The 16,524-nt window shown below is 35.7% G+C and overlaps 2 protein-coding genes across 2 annotated transcripts; both read right to left on the reverse strand.

Annotated features, from left to right (window-relative positions):
- Positions 1-2,140: 2,140 nt before the first annotated feature.
- LOC145558786 (uncharacterized) lies at positions 2,141-8,056 on the reverse strand. The gene is made up of 6 exons (XM_081620120.1): positions 7,481-8,056; positions 6,132-6,246; positions 5,851-6,025; positions 4,970-5,026; positions 4,572-4,747; positions 2,141-2,587 (listed from the first exon to the last, which is right to left on the reverse strand). The coding sequence occupies exons 1-6, from the start codon at positions 7,834-7,836 to the stop codon at positions 2,462-2,464; spliced, it is 1,005 nt and encodes a 334-aa protein (XP_081476246.1). The 5' UTR covers positions 7,837-8,056; the 3' UTR covers positions 2,141-2,461.
- A 1,429-nt stretch (positions 8,057-9,485) lies between these two features.
- Positions 9,486-15,462, reverse strand: LOC145558787 (pentatricopeptide repeat-containing protein At2g15820, chloroplastic-like). The gene is made up of 2 exons (XM_081620121.1): positions 14,814-15,462; positions 9,486-12,452 (listed from the first exon to the last, which is right to left on the reverse strand). The coding sequence occupies exons 1-2, from the start codon at positions 15,402-15,404 to the stop codon at positions 10,635-10,637; spliced, it is 2,409 nt and encodes an 802-aa protein (XP_081476247.1). The 5' UTR covers positions 15,405-15,462; the 3' UTR covers positions 9,486-10,634.
- Positions 15,463-16,524: the final 1,062 nt, after the last annotated feature.

The following is a 16,524-nucleotide window of genomic DNA, read 5'->3' on the forward strand; positions in this document are numbered from 1 at the left end:
TAAAAAAATTACAAGATTCAAACATAATCCAACTTCAAATCGAATAACATAACACGCCGTCCGAGTATGATCCAAACCAAATAAATTATACGAGTACTTAAGGACTTAAAGCTTTGAGTATTTAGCCTTAGGCTACATTGAATAGTTATTTTATTACAAAGGGTTAAAGTGTGGACTGTGGAAGAAAGGGTTGAAATATACTCCAAATTATGCAATAATAAATAAATAAATTAATTAAGGGAAGGACAATCTAAAAATTGGTGGACAAAGGAGAATATGAAATTGTGACAGTTTGACTAAGAAAAAGAGGAGAGAGAAATAAAGGCAATTTTCAGGTAAATGTGGAGGTGTCGGCTGATTCTATTTCATATGAACATGCCAGCAATTGTAGATTGTAGAATCGCTTCATCTTATACCCTTCTTCAAGATTCCTCATCTTATATACCCTTCTTCAACAATATAAAAATATTATGGGATATGATCTAACTTTAATCCGAGATTCAAATCAACATAAAATTGATTTCAAATAAGTTTTAATCAGTAAAAATTTGTTTTAAACAACAAAGTAATTGTTAATTAGGGCCTGTTCTCATTGACTGAACTGAACTGAACTGAGCTGAACTGAACTAAAATGAATATTTTATAAGAGAAGGAAATTAGGAGCTGAACTCAACTGAACTGAGCTGAACTCAACTGAGCTGAACTGAATTTCAACGTAAGAGAACAGACCCTTAGTTACCTCCGTTTTTACCCATCACTTTAAAGAAACATTTAACATGAATCAAATATACAATATATTTTATTTAGTAGAAAATTAAGTTTAGCGAAAATCAAGTGTAGAGAATAAGCTAAATGTGCCACTGACTTTTTAAAGAATCTATAGATTATATAATTTGACTAGATCAAAATTTTACTCCGTAAAACAGTAGGTTAAAAAAAGTGTTGAACAAAGATAGATTTGGTAGTAGTTGGAGTTATAGGTAATTAATAATAATTATGAAGAGACAGAAAGCAAAAACCAGCAAGTTCACACTCTTTAATCCTAGCAAGCTCATGGTGCCAACCTTAGACAAAGTCATGGATAATATATTAAAACTGGTAATTAGATAATCATGTTTATTAGCTCTTATAATCAAGTAATACTTTCTACTTGCTCCCTATCTTAGAAAATCAATCAAGGTCCAACTAAACGAAATTAAAACAAATATCAAATTAGTTGAAAATTCTAAGTTGGCTCTTACTCTCGATAAAAGACTATCCTAACTTCTGTAATTTTTTACTTTAAAAATAATAAATAAATAAATAAATAACTAACTATTGAATAAAATATTAGTGTAAATTAAAAACACGCTTAGCGGAACACGGGCCTGGCCACAGGAAACACAGGCTTGTTTAGGCCAGACCCGATTGTACCACATTCACAGATCCATTTCTATTTTGGCCCAAAGAAAGGACAATGTCAACAATCTACTCACATTTGGATCTTACAGAAGGCCTTAAGTCATGGCTTTGCCATTGTTTAGCTAAAGCACTTCCTATGATGGTAAAAGATTACTAGGCGTCTAGGCTAAGCCAACATACAACATGGCAAGGCATGTCCTAACACGATTTTGGCTCGGTCCGTAGACAATCATTAATTTTGATTATTTAAGTATAATACACAATATATATTTACAGAGTTTAAAATACAAAGAATATTACAAAAGAATAAAAAAAAAAATAAAAAAAAAATAAAATTCGAAGCACAGATTTCAGTCAATAAAACTCAGAATAATCTAAGTTGTTGGTTCCCTTCATGTAACAAAGTGTTTTGTCTATTTAGGGCTAAACTTAGGCTCTCCTATAAAAACTGCAGGGTCAAAATAATTGAAGTAACCCAAAGACACAAGCTGGAGGGATGGGCAGTGTCTCGGGTGATAATTTGCTTAGGACTACAGACAGTTTGCAGCAGGTTGAATGGGCAACACGACACAAAGCCATTTAGACCACGCAATGGCCAAAGCCCCAATACAAAGGTAGGGCACATGAGCTAGGATCGACAACCAGCTGACATTTCAAACTACAACTTGGACAAAACTGAAGAGTATCTTGAGGCACTTGGCTTTGGGGGTAGTGGCTAATGAGGAGTAGGCACTTGAGCAGAGTAAAACCTTAGCTTTGTTAACATATCCTACTGATGGTAATTGATACATGAAAATGCAAAAGGGAGTCACAGTTCAGCTTCATTACAAAGAAGCTAACAGGTACAAAGGCACTTGTATTAAACTAAAAAAAAGGCTAATTACATCCATGAAGGTCAAGCGGGTCAGAAAAGGAAAAATACAAACTGTTAACTATCCTACCGAACCTGCATCCCACTACTGCTTTTCAAATTGTATACACGGTATGCTGCACTTCCACAAAAATTGCTCACCTATATTGCAGGGTGAACTACTTCCAAGTTCCAACACTAGCACTCTGCTCATTGCTCTACTTTGGTCAAATGAGCAGTTAGATACTTTGAGACTGAAAATCCGTTGAAAAAATCCACGTCAAATAGTTCCTTTAGCTTTTCATCACACAAAATTCTCCTCTTATCAGAAGGGTCCTTCAAAACATAAGAGCAGTAGTGTTGGTCAGGCATGCTGCGGGTCAAAACTCAAAACTTAAAAATTACAACTAAAGACATGGACAAACAAGTAACTCAGAATATTCCAGAGGTATGATGGTATCCTGTTAGATAAGCCTAGGAAATCAGAAAGATGATGAAAGACCAAGAAATTCCCCAAACCCCAACAACTTTTGAAGTGAGCTACAAATCTTCTAATAAGGATGGTAAAAAAGAAATACTATTGAGCAAGATTATTGGAAGCATATTATGAAGAATCTGCTACAATGCTAAGTTCCCGCAACAGTTAGATAGATTTAGAGGTGGTCTTCCCCAGCAGAAAATTTGAGAATAGATTCTATACCTAGTGATGCTAATATTTAAAATTTACAGAAATAATCTTTAGCTTATATAATAAAGATCATAGAAAAGCAAATAAGACACCTTGCTTGGACTGTACATTAGCACTTAATTTTGTTAAATAGCTGAGACAAGAATGTAAAGAAGAGTATAGATGTGAGAACTTTTACAGAAGCTAGAGACCATGTGAGAAGAAGTTATATATATAGACTTAAAAAAATGACTAAGTGAAGGCTTTTAATATCTCGATGCAAGTTTCACAAAAGCAAAAAAGTTTCCAAAAAAGGATCAAAGAAGAAACAGCACTCTACATGCAATTTTTGTTTGGATAGGTGCAACTACAACTGACCCACTATTCTACTTCATATAACTTATAGTTTGAAAAACTGTAGTAGATAGTTATAGTAAGAGAGGACAGTGGAGTTGAAAAAATCGCCTACAAATGTGGGAGAGTTCTTGGTGACTGTACTTCACACAAAGTAAGGGTTTGTTCTATTCACCAGATATCCACTTTTATGAACTTATTTGAACTTAATTTAACTAACTTGAACTTAAACGAGCTTATTGAACCTTAGTAAAGCTTATTTTAGTTGTAAATTGAGCTTGGGTAACCCTTATTTACCCTTTCCGAACTATCTGAACTTATTGACCTCCTCATCTAAACTTAACTTTCCTGCAATAAGAGGATATAAGGTGAAGACAACAGGCCTAAGAAGGTTCAAGTAGTTTGATTTGCCTTTGATATTCCTAAGCATATGTTTTGGTGGCTTCTTCAACTTTAGTGACAGCAAATTAGTTGCAGTTGTCAGAGTATGTCTTAATGGAAATGGAGATTTGAGAATAAGAATAAAAGACCACAAATGTGGCAATGTGGATAGAGTAAAAAAGTATACAGCTTTACCCTTGACCAATTAAGACTAGCAGAGATTGCCAATGCTTTTCAAGAAGGCCCAAAATCATTTTAATCAATAGCTATATTCTAAAGAACAAGTACAACATGTCAACATGTTTAGAGGTAAAAATTCTCTTTTCAACAGTTGCACATTACCTTAATATTAGTGATACGGATGATAGAATCATAAAGCATGAAGAAGCAAATCAACAATTGAAATATAAGAGGATACACAAGCAACCAGGCTAAAATGAATTGCATCTTGCTTCGTCCTATATAATTTTGAAATTAGGAAAAGAAAAGTTTCTATCATCACGCTAAAGTTTCCTACCCTTTTTATTACTTCTGACCAACCATCAAATTTTGTGCACATTCAATGCTTTAATTTGACTACTTATAGAGAAATCCAAAAAAGGAGATTTTGACATCTATTATAAGAACCAAGGGGTACATTATACGAGTACTGGATAAAGTCTCATGTGTAAGAGCTGCAAATTGCAAATACAACTAAGCTTCCCAGTTGCTCAGGGGTTGAAGTTGAAAGCATGTTGCAGCATGAATGGAAGGTATTTTCGCAATTGTTTCCATTATGTAAGCAAAAAATCTTCAAGTTATACATATTCACATTAGAGGCCACCAACACCAACCCCTCATCCTAAAAAAGGAAAACACAGGAGAAAACGAAAGGAATGTAAAAGTTTCATTGAATAGTTTAGGCAAGCAATACCATACCTGGAGCTGATTCTGCTTTATATAGTTCCAAATCCTCTTGACAGCGTCTGACCTACTTAGAGTAGTTTCACCGGTACCAAGGAACTTCACAAAAGCCTCAGAAAGTTGTAGGGGTATAAGAAAACCAGTAGTACCTCCCTTTTTTTGTTTAGCTTTTGGCTTTGATTTTTCCGTATCTAATTGAAGTTATAAAAAAAAAGGGGGAAAAAGAAGGAGAATATGTAAATACAAAAGGCAACAAGACAGCAATAGTTTATCCATATAAAATAAAATTAAATTTTTTTTTTTTTTAAAAGACAGCAATCGTTCATCCTCATATGCAAGCAATTAATTTTGACCTAATACAGGATATCACCAAACAAATTAGCAGCCTATCTTTAATAGTTCAAAAGTATCACCTTCGTCTTTCTGACGTCTTTGCTTCTTTACTGGAGGCCGCCTATCAATTGGATGATCTATAATAGAAAGTTCAAGAAAAAAAGTTATACAAGCAAGTTTGACGAACTATCTTTTTTACAAAATGCACATTCTGAAGCATAAATTCGCAGCCATTTTATGCAGGAACACAGACAGTGTACATGCGCACAGTAGAAAACACCATAAACTGTAGTAGTAGAAAGAACTCATGAACCTGTCTTTTATGTGCTTTCTTCTTTAGCATTTAAAGATAGTAATTCAGGTTGACATTAAAGTAAATAAGAAGACATTTTTTCCAGGGCGAATCTTCCAACATACAGGAGAAACAACATTGTGATGGCACCAGAAATAAAACCGCGTCAAAGAGAACATAGCAAAGACTAGACATCCAAAACAGCATATGCTTTTTTTTTAATCAACTTATGGACCCCTAAGAAACAGCAACCGGACAGCTCCATCAAAAATTTATACAGTTAACAAAAGAAAGAAGGAAGAAATTGTAATCTAAACTCCTAATCCACCATGTTCCAGTATAGAGCAATTTACTTTGAAGTATAATGTCCCTGGATTGAGCTAATGCAGTCAGAATTATTCTTGGAACAGGAACTACTATTGCATCTCAAAATTTTTTATTTCATTTTATTTTGTTTTTAAAAATATTTTTTTTTTATCAACATCAATTACCACCAATGCCTCTACAGAGGATCCAGCCTTAGGCTGTATAGGTATTTTTTATTTACTTTAGATGTATACAAGTCGATTCTTGTTCATTCAGCTTTAAGATTAGCTCCATTCATGTCAGAAGGATATGACAGCAAAAGTAATGGAAATAAAAGATGATCACAAAACAAGCAATACATACCTTCCTCTGACTCAAGCGGCCATATATGCTTGGAGAGAGCTTTATTCATCTGGAACATATTGATGGTATCTACACGAAAAATCGAATGCAACATCTTGTCACATTTTATGTTACGCCTGTTACTAGGATCTTGCAAGTCCTTCTCTTTAATATATGCCCAGAGTTTCTTAACTACCTGAAGCCAAACAGAATTTGGCAATACAGAATCCACGGTTTAAACATTGGAAGTCTAGCAACCCTGATTAAAACGAAATGAGATGATAGAAGCAGTAGAATATCACCTCAGTTCGAGCCATCTCAGGTTCACCAACAAACTCTTGAAGTTGGGGGGAAAGACTACATAATCTGGTAAACCCGGTTCCTTTTCTTTTCTTCTTTGCCTCCTCATCCTTGGACCTAGTTTTTGAAAGAAAAAGGCAAATTGTCATGGCAGAAAGCAAGATGCATTTAAGAATCAAAGGCAAAGAGTTCTTAATGACTTCATTGTTGCCACATCAACACCGACAACACATCAAAGAGATGTTGCATATGAAAAAACTTTATATCAACCTCAAAATGCTTCAATGCATTAAGAATTGCAGCCAATTACCTATGGTGTCCCAGTGAGGTACTTTTTTAGAGATATCAAAAAGGCCAAAAACCCTTATTCTGTTTTTAATTGGGTGAAAAATCATTTTCTAGGAAAGCTGATATCCCATTTTCCTGGATTTGGTATGCTTAGCAAGAAAATATTTTTGTCGAGAGAATTTAGGTCAGGAAGATGTTTATCCTATTGTTCTTTATTTGGTTTATTTGGAATCGAAAACAATTTTTCCCAATAGTGGAATACTTCTTCCCAAGGGGGTAAAACATTTTCCTTTTGTTAGACAAAAAAGCTACATGTACCTTCCTCTTTCTCCCTTCCCATCTATCCAACCCTTCCATATTCCCTTTTCATTTCCTCTCCATCTTTTCTTGCAAACCCGAAATTAAAAGCATTTTACATTGAAAATGCTTTCCGTCAAACCAATAGAGCCTAAGTCGCAAATAATTTTCCTAAATGCGGAAAAAATAATGTATTTTCCGAAGCCAAGGATTTCAACAATTCCTTCTCCATCCCTCCCTCACCTCCACTTCTCCTCTCTTCCATTCCTTCCTTACCATTTCCCTCTCTTGTTAACTTTTTGACCAACAAATCAAACATTTCATAAATTCCCATTGAAATACACATTCCAATCAAATTATAAAATCCAATTCAAAATGTACTACTGTATCATTCAATCAAATGCACGAAAAGAACACGTCGTTGAGCATGATGCGCATCATACTCTCGAAAGCATATTCTAAGTATTACCAAACACACCAATCTCTTAAAGATTAACTACAAATTCTTCAATACAATAACTAATCAACTGTAAGAACATACATGCAAAACCAGTCAATAGCAAACACTCACCTAAAAAACAACTACTAATTCAATCTATTTATTAATAGCTATCATTTCATTCTTTAAATAGAAAAATTCATGATAAAATTCAAACAATAAAGAAAAAAAAAAAAAAATCATCTTTCTTTTTAATTAGCCGAAATTACAAAACCAAGAAAAACAAATAAAATTAATATAAACTAAATAAATAAGTAAATAACAAACCTCTTTTCTTCCTCTTCATCATCTTCCTCCTCCTCTTCCTCGTCTTCGGCTTCGGCTTCTTCCGCTTCCGCTCCGTCTTCCTCCGCCGCTTCTTCGCCGTCTTCTTCACCGCCGCCGCCGTCATCACCGCCGTCTTCCGGCGGCGGACTCACATTTTCGTCTTCGTCGGCGCCATTGACGTGACCTTCATGAAGAATTTGATCAATTTGTTGAGAAATGAACTTTTTGCGATCAGTCAAATCTTCGCCGAAGTCGGTTTGAAGCTGGCGGCGGACGGCGGCGGGAGTGGTGGTGTTAAGGTCCGACGTCCGTAAGATTTCGCGGAGTCGGTCGACTAGCTCCGAGTCCGATACCATTTCGGGTTATTTGACCCGGATCCGTTTAACAAAACTTGAGAAGAAGGGAAGAAAGGAAGTTTGTAAATTGTAAGAGAGAGAAAATAAAAGAGAGGAAGAGTTTGCTTTGACACTTGGATTTATAAAAAGTGAAAAATTTGTGGTGGGGTGGCGTAATTTGGATGACAAAGTTACCAACAAAGCAACTAACATTCGGGTTTGGGTTCGGGTTTGGGTTCGGAGGCGGAGGCGGAGTCGGATTTGGGTTTGGAAGAATGGAAGTTAGGACATGGAGTTTGACCCGTTTGAGGGAATTTGGAGGTCCGAAAGGTGTTGTAAACTCACATGTTTCACTAAAAGCTAGGTCTTGGAGTTTTCATTTAGAAGAACATAGTCTTATATAGAGTAGTCAATTTGAGCCACAAGTGTGATTGTTTCATCCATATCTCTCCTTTCAGGAAGCAAATCATAACAATTTTAAGGTTTATAAATCAGGAGGATTGTGTTTAAAAGATTCATGTATCTTACCATGTAGAATTATAATGGATATATTTGATATCTGTATCAAGCATGTATGTAGACTGAATAAATGTTAGATGTTGTAATGTGTAGAATCATAATTGATACAGATGTATGAGTAATCATCATGTATTATACAGGTTAGATAAGTGTGAGATGTTGTAATCCGTAGAATGAATACACTTGACAGATGTATTAGACGTCAGCATCTATTATGTAGGATGGATAAGTGTGGATGCTATAATGTGCAATATTATGATGGATACACTTGTAAGCTGTATCAGACGTCAACATGTTTTATAAGTGTGAATGTTGCAATGTGTAGAAATTGATACACTTGCCAGTTGTAACAGACGTCAGCATGTATTATGCAGGTTGGATAAGCGTGAGATGTTGTAATGCACTTGACATCATGATATTATTGATATGTTTCTTTTTAAAAGTTTTTGTACTCTTCCACTTTTCACGGCAAGATTTAGGCGTAAGTTGTGTCACAGCTGTTATAACATTCATTTTCACATGAATTCTATAACACATTTATTTACACCAATCTTACAAGGTTAGAGTAATTTGTCAACATAATGACATTATTGTTTTTCTTTTCGTTTTTATTGCGGAATTTCAGGCTTAAGTTGCGTAACAGCGATTGTAGCGTTCAGTCTCACATAATTTTTGTTCAACATAAAACTCTCACATGTACAATACATTTACACCAATCTTGCAAGGTTAGAGTATTTTGTCAAACTTTAACTCTATGTATTTCGTAACAAATTACACAATAACAAAATAGGTAAAATGACATATTTTCTTTTCAATACAACAATTCAATAAGATTGTATGGCATCCTAAATTGACTTAATTTCTACCTCACACTTTTGACCTTTTAAATGTTCTCTCCTCATTCAATTTTTTTTCTTACACTATTTTTTACTCTTGTGAGTGGTGTATTGTGCTCCTTATTTACATGTTTCCACATATCTAATGAACACACAATGCATGTTGGGACTTGGGAGAGCATGAATAACACTCCTTGAAGACACAATTAAATCTAATCCATGATTCTAACAAGGTTCAATTTCATTGTAATATGACAAGACTAGAGAAACTTGTTAGCTTTTGATTTGCAAGTCATGTAACTAATTACTCAATGGTGAAAACGGTAAAATGATTCCTAACTTCTTTTCTTAGCAATCCAAAATATTCCATGGTATACAAAAGTCACAAAATTAAGTTGATATAATATGACAAATAACAATTAAAGGTTAAAATTAACCTTTTAAACCACCAATTTATATATTTCAAGCATCTTTATGATGGAATGTGGTCCAAACTACATGTTCATAAGAAATTCAGAAAGGGATAGTCTCTCTATTTCTCTGATATACCAAACTTGCTGTTGTCATAGAGTAAGATATTTATATAAGAGAAACTCTAAGAGGTTTTCCTTGATGCTGTTGTGGATAAGGATTAAGGACATGTAAAGCTCATATCCAAACATCTGAATGACCATCTTCTCTTCTCTTGGCTCTGCAATCAGCAATCAGCAATCAGCAATCAGCATGATAATGACTACCTAGCTGTAACTTGTCCTCATCGTTGTGACACCGACAAATCTAGAATCCCTCTGGTTGACATTGTCAGAAAGCAAGAATGATCTTACTTTTGGATAAAGCCTAGAGGAAGAGTGGAAGGTCGTGAAGTCTCGTTTTTACCAGTGTCTTTGATGAGGGAAGATAACTCCCTCTTAAAGATGAGCTGAAACTGTACAATCTTTGGGCATTTTTAATGCGTTATTACATGCATCGTTGCCATTGTACATAGGCGAAAAGACCCTTCAAGATTGAATTGAGCCCATCTCTAAGATAGGGTCTCCATGACATTTTCTATAATCTATAGTCTCTTAACATCAACCTTACATTTCTCCCACAGGACGAAAGAATAAGAAAGTACAAGAAATGCACATCTATAAAACATGAGTTCAGCAAATCAGCACCATAGGTTAACTCAATTGGTTCCTATCTAAATTACAAGCTGAAGTTTCTACATCCTTTGACTATGTACAGCCCTTTGCTCACACAAGTATCAAAAAACAGAGAGCCTCTGAAGTACTCGATTACAGCAAAATGAAGCCGATGCAATGACATGGTCATCACTTCGGAGTTCTCCTCAAACTCATCTTGTAAAGATATTGAGGTTCAGGGGCAACCAAGCAAAATCTACACAAGTCTTCAAGGATCATCACTGTCACACCAACCAGAATGAGCATTACTGCCATTTTCAGAATTAAACTCGCTACAAGATCAGACACTTGACTTTTCTGCAGTTATATTCTCCGAGGGCTGATCATCCGCTTTTAGGAAGTCTAATAAGTCATTTAGAAGGTAAGATTCTATAAGTCTCCAAAAGCTAGTAGAATGGCTTCCCATAAAGCCCAACCAAAATACCTTGCCCTTTTGCTTTATCCTGAACTCCAATGACTTCAATTTTAATGCTTTAAACACCCTCTCCACATCATCCTTGCTTCCTTTTACCTTCAAAAAAATATCCCCATTTGGTGTAGTGTATCCACCATACATAAACCAGTAAGCAAGAACACGAGGTGTTAACCACCGATGAATTAATTTGGGAATGCTCTGTTTTCCTTCTGCCCAGAACTGATGAGCATAAAACCCAAAACAAGTATGCGGGACTGTCAAAAATTCTGAAGGGATATCATCACTGTCATCTGTAGAGCCATTGGAATGTTGTAGCCATTCGTGGAACTCATTATATATATGTCTTTTCAAGATTGTATGTATACCAGAATCATCCTTGAACTTAAAATGAACAAAATGTAGTTTTTTTTCCCCTGCATACTCTATTTGCAAGCCACCAAGCAGCAAACCCACCAAAATCTCTCTTTGTTCTGGAGTCAGTTTCAAGGTCACATATTTCTCAATAAATTTTTTGGCGGAGGTAAAAAGGTACTCCAGCTTCTCCATCAAAGAGGACTCGACCTCATATTTCTTCTGGCGCATGAACCTATAGAGTTTTTCAGCCTTCGCGTTATCCCCACAAGCTAAGTACCCGCTTAAAAGGCTATTACATGACCTGCTGCTGACACCAATAGCCTCATTCTCTAACATCTGCTTGAAGATGCTCTCTGCCTTCTCAATATTGCTAGTTTTCACCAATGAGTCTAAGTAGATACCATAGATAGCCCGATTTGGGCGGCATTTGTCAAGGCATTCCAAGAAGGTGGACTCAACTTTATCATGTAAGCTTAATTTGTAATACATATTTAGGAGATCCACATAAGATGTGGTAAGAGACTTTAGACCACTCCCGACGAACTCTTTCATAAGAGACTCAGCAAGCTGTACCTCTTGACTATTACACATAATCTCTATGATCTTCTGGTATGCCACATTGTTTATCTGTCCACACTGCTCCTGCATTTCTCTAAATATTTCCAAAGACTTCAGAGGATCCCCAACCTCAGTATAGACACCCATTTTATACATATAAGCTTGAGGAGAAATACCACCATCACAATTTAGAAGCTTAAGCCAGGTCTTTTCCGCTTCATCCACTTCACCTACTTTCGAACAAGCCCTCAGAATGGATAAGAGAGTATCTTTGGTCTCTGGAATTTTCCTCAGATTCATCTCCTTCAACAGATAAAATATTCGCTCTTTGTCAATGGTATCCTGATGACTATGAAGCCAAAGGAGACCACTATAAATTTCCTCACGTATCTCTAATCCACAGGTTGCAAGATTATGAAAAATGAACTCAGCCTGTTTAAGATACGGTTTCGCAGAAATAGCAGGTTTGCTTATTAGAGCTCTGAAGAGAGCATTATGCAAACTAAGCCGAGGACGGTATGCTCCTAAATGTATCATACGATAGTAAATTTCACATGCTTCCTTAAGGCAGTCCTCACCAGGGGCACTGAGATATGCAACAATCAAGATATGAAATGTTGATTCACTAGGTACCCGTCCCTGATTGATGATGTCATCATAAATCTCTCGACATTTTGCAAACTTCCTCTCTCTACCAATGCAATCAGCAAGCTTGGTAGCCAGAGCAAAATCGAATCGAAACCAGTGTTGCTGGATCATCCACTTGTACACCTATCATGTTTAATGGATATATAATATAAGAAAAAGGTACATATAAAGTACATCATACAGAATAAAGTCTGAGGAACACAAGTTTGTAGTCACTAGTCATAACTCATAAGCGTATATTAGTCATCTTAATATACCTATAAATAACTAGAAAACCTAAAATGCATTCCACAAACAAGGAACTAACACTTTGTTTGGATTGACAGAATGGAGAGAAAGAAAGAAGGGTAGGGAAGGGAAATGGAAGGATGGATTATTAAGGAAGGGAATTGGAGGGGGGAGAAATGGAGGGATTAAATTGTAGGAAATTAATCTCTCCAACAATAGAGAGATTTGGAAGGAAACTCATCATTTTTCCCTTCCCTTCCCTTCCCCCCCACCCCCCCTCTCTCTTCCCCTCCCTCCCCTTCTTTTCCTTCCCCTTTCTCAAATCAAACATACTGTAAAGCAATTGTCTATAAGTGATTATTCATTTTATTTTTGGAAGCAATCCTAAAAAATGTCTACAGGCATGCCAGGGAGCAGCAGATGAAAAGCTGGAGCAGTTGCCTATGCAGTGATCACAATTGCATTCAAAAGGAATCATATCGAATGTCAATAGTTCTTGACAATAGGACAATGCCATAAGAAATTACCATTGCTTCACTTTTAGGAGGGATAGAAACAAAATTCTCTAGAAAAGGGCATTAGCAAGTGTACTAAGGGGTATACAATTCTATTCTAGGAAAGGCTTTATAATCTCTGAATATCAAACTAGTTTTGAGTCACCTCTCACCATAATCAATCCAATCTCCAACACAAAGATTTAACTGGCAAAAATGGATTACTTTGATTTCTACCACAGCGTAAGGGAGCCCAACAAAGTAAGGCAGTGAACTTTAGGAATCAATGTTCTCCTTCACTATCTTGTTGGATATCAAAATTGTAACTTTGCTTTCGTCATCCAAACGCACAATGGTCCCTTGTACACTAAAAGAGCATGAGTGCTAAATGGCACTACTGTAGATCCGCCTTGTCAAGTTAACTTTTGGGGGTGAAATTCTATACTAGCCAAGCCCTATAATCTCTAAACATCAAACTAGCTTTGATTCACCTCTCACCATAATCAATCCAATCTTCCATACAACGATCAATCTAGCAAAAATTGTTTGCGGAGTACTTCAGTTTAAACCACTGCTTAAGGGAGGCCAACAAAACAAAGCAGCGACTTTTAGGCATCAATGTTCTCCCTCACTACTTTGTTGGATATCATCAATGTAAACTTTGCCTTCATCATCTGAAAGCGCATCATTCCTAGCGCACTAAAAGAACAAATGTGGTCATTGGCAACCATGTCCATGATCTAGTTTGTATGACCTTATCTAGAAGTTAAACTATAGGTATGAAGCTCTATTCTAGGCAAAACTCTTTAATTTCTAAACACCAAAATAGTTTTGGGTCACTCTCATCATAATCAATCCAATCTCTGTTACAAAGATTAATCTAGTGAAAAATGGATTACTTTGGTTTCAACCACTACTTAGTGGAGGGGAACAAAGCAAAGCAGCGAAATTTAGGTGACAATGTTCTTCCTTACTATTGTGCTGGATATCATACATGTAAAATTTGCTTTCATCATCTAAATGCACAATGCTCCTTATACACTAATTCACTAAAACAAATGCTCATTGACATCCATGTCCAGATCTAATTTGCTTGGCCTTACCAAGTTAACTTTTGGGTATGAAATTCTATTCTAGCCAAAGCCCCATAATTTCTAAATATAAAACTAGTTTTGAGTCACCTCTCACCACAATCAATACAATCTCCTATACAAAGATCAATCTAGCAAAAAATGGATACTTCAATTTCAACCATTGCTTAAAAGATCCCAACAAAGCAAAGCCACGAACTTTGGGCATCAATCAATGTTCTCCCTACTTATTTTGCAGGATAACATCAATGTAAACTTTGCTTTCATCACCCGAATGCACAACGCTATTTGTACACTAAAAGAACACAAGTGCTCATTGACACCCGAGTCCATAATCTAATTTCCATAGCCCTATTTAGGAGTTTAACTTTTGGGTATAAAATTCTATGCTAAACAAAGCCCCATGATTTCTAAACATCAAACTAATTTTGTGTAACTCCCACCATAATCAATCCAATCTCCATTACAAACAACAAATCAATCGAAAAACCGATTTCTTCTCTTTCAATCACAAAACTTTGCTTCTATCATCCAAAACCATACTCCAAGGTATAACTTAATTTCTGTCTACTAATCCAAACATAGCAATAACACATAAAGTTCATAATCATAAACAACAAATCCAACATCGAATTCAAACTAAAAAGATAGATAAAAACACGAAATCATACCGAAAACGCAGCATCATTTAGACGAATACGAAGAAAATGGTGCGCAATATAAGTAGCATCCTGTTGCTGCATCCATTTTTTCTGGGCAGTAAGAAGTCGAATTTGGGTAGGACGTTTTTGACTAGGTAACTCCTTACAAAGCCAAGCAATCTTCGACCGCCGCCAATTTTCCGGCAATTCCTCCAATTCCGTCACCTCCACCACCGGCGAATCGAACTGCATATCAATCTTCCTCATTTCACCACCATTTTTATCCCATTCAATGTCAAAATTATGCAATTCTATCTCATTTGAATCAACACCCACATCATTATCTGTTTCGGTTTCGGTTTCGAGTTCGCCCACCAAGTGTTTGATAGAAGTTCCAGGTGAAGTAGCGCGGGGTGTAAGTGGGGTGGTTTTCAGGCATGGTGGTGATGACGTGGAGGAGAGAGAAAGGGGGTTTTTGTGGAGGGGTGAAGATGGTGGATTGAGGAAGAAGAAGGGGAGAGAGAAAGAAGAGAGTTTGGGGATTGAAGGAGGAGGAAGAGAGTTGAGGAGAGAGAGTGGATAGAGTTGTTGTTGTGGTTTGCTCAGGTTAACTAACAGCATTTCTGAGTTTTGATTTGTGCTTCAGCCTAGTAGTTTCCCAGTTCTTATCCTGGTTTTCTTAAAGTTCTCAACTCATTTCAACACTCAAAATAATGCACTCGTATGTCTAAGGGTCTGTTCACTTCAAGCTTCAGTTCGATTCCTAATTTCCTTCTCTCATCATGAAGATTAGGACGACTTTTGTAGAGTATGTATTTTTTTTATTATTTTTATTTTTATTTTTTGGTGTTTAGAGAGCCACAGGGGCGAGGTGAGATTCGATCCCAAGATCTCCTGGAACCGGGAGGAAAGCTCTAACCACTTGAGCTATCCCTCACTCTTTTTTTTTTTTGGTGTGTGTGTGTGTCTCTCTCATAACGAGTCATCTACATTAAGAGTTATATATAGTCTTTTTCAAATTAATATTATCAATACTTCTAAATTTGAATAACACTTTACACTTACATCAAAGTGTTAGAAAATTTAAGCATTTCAATCTATAAAATGTCTAAATAATCAACAATAATTATGTTCAATAACGATTATATTGGCTAATACCCAACCTAATGGAGTTTTAAGAGTCAATCAATGAGGGTGTGAATATAATATGATCACCCACTTCTTTTATCTCAATTCTAATGTTTCAACTATTGTAGACAAAGTTGTCCCCTCTACCGACTAAACCAATCTACAAAATACAAGACAATGATTTTAAGAGATCTAAGGATGAGGATTCCATTCATTCATTGGTACAACACCACCAAATTTTGTTAGTTTAGTTGCTCTTTAATTAGATTCATTAGTTTTTTGATTATTGTTTCAATAACTCTCTTTTATTTATGAAAGTCTTTTTTCCCATCTTCAAGCGAGTTAGCTCATCATAACAAGTGATTGATGATTGCACCATAACTATTAACTAATGATTGATGATATCATTGATCCTATGAGGCTATAACCACCAATGTTTATCTATAAGTTTCAATTTTGGATTGTATCATTTAATTTATACATTTTTTATTTGAAAAATATATCATGTTTATATTTGTTTTCTTTTCTTTTTGATCAATATATTATTAATATTACATCATTATATCCAAAAATCGGGTAATTTTCTAAATGGTTGGTGTATATATAAAGCGAA

Source organism: Chenopodium album, chromosome 9 (assembly GCF_948465745.1).
Source record: "Chenopodium album chromosome 9, dcCheAlbu1.1, whole genome shotgun sequence".
Classification (NCBI taxonomy): Eukaryota; Viridiplantae; Streptophyta; class Magnoliopsida; order Caryophyllales; family Amaranthaceae; genus Chenopodium; species Chenopodium album.

What these genes read in the sequence shown, in the direction of transcription:
- LOC145558786 (XM_081620120.1), bottom strand. Translation starts at nt 7,836, where the DNA reads ATGGTATCGGACTCGGAGCTAGTCGACCGACTCCGCGAAATCTTACGG. An exon ending in CTGAGATGGCTCGAACTGAG is followed by an intron (nt 6,026 to 6,131) that starts GTGATATTCTAC and finishes GTTTGGCTTCAG; the next exon opens with GTAGTTAAGAAACTCTGGGC. An exon ending in GCCGCTTGAGTCAGAGGAAG is followed by an intron (nt 5,027 to 5,850) that starts GTATGTATTGCT and finishes TTTCTATTATAG; the next exon opens with ATCATCCAATTGATAGGCGG.
- LOC145558787 (XM_081620121.1), bottom strand. Translation starts at nt 15,404, where the DNA reads ATGCTGTTAGTTAACCTGAGCAAACCACAACAACAACTCTATCCACTC. An exon ending in TAAATGATGCTGCGTTTTCG is followed by an intron (nt 12,453 to 14,813) that starts GTATGATTTCGT and finishes TAAACATGATAG; the next exon opens with GTGTACAAGTGGATGATCCA.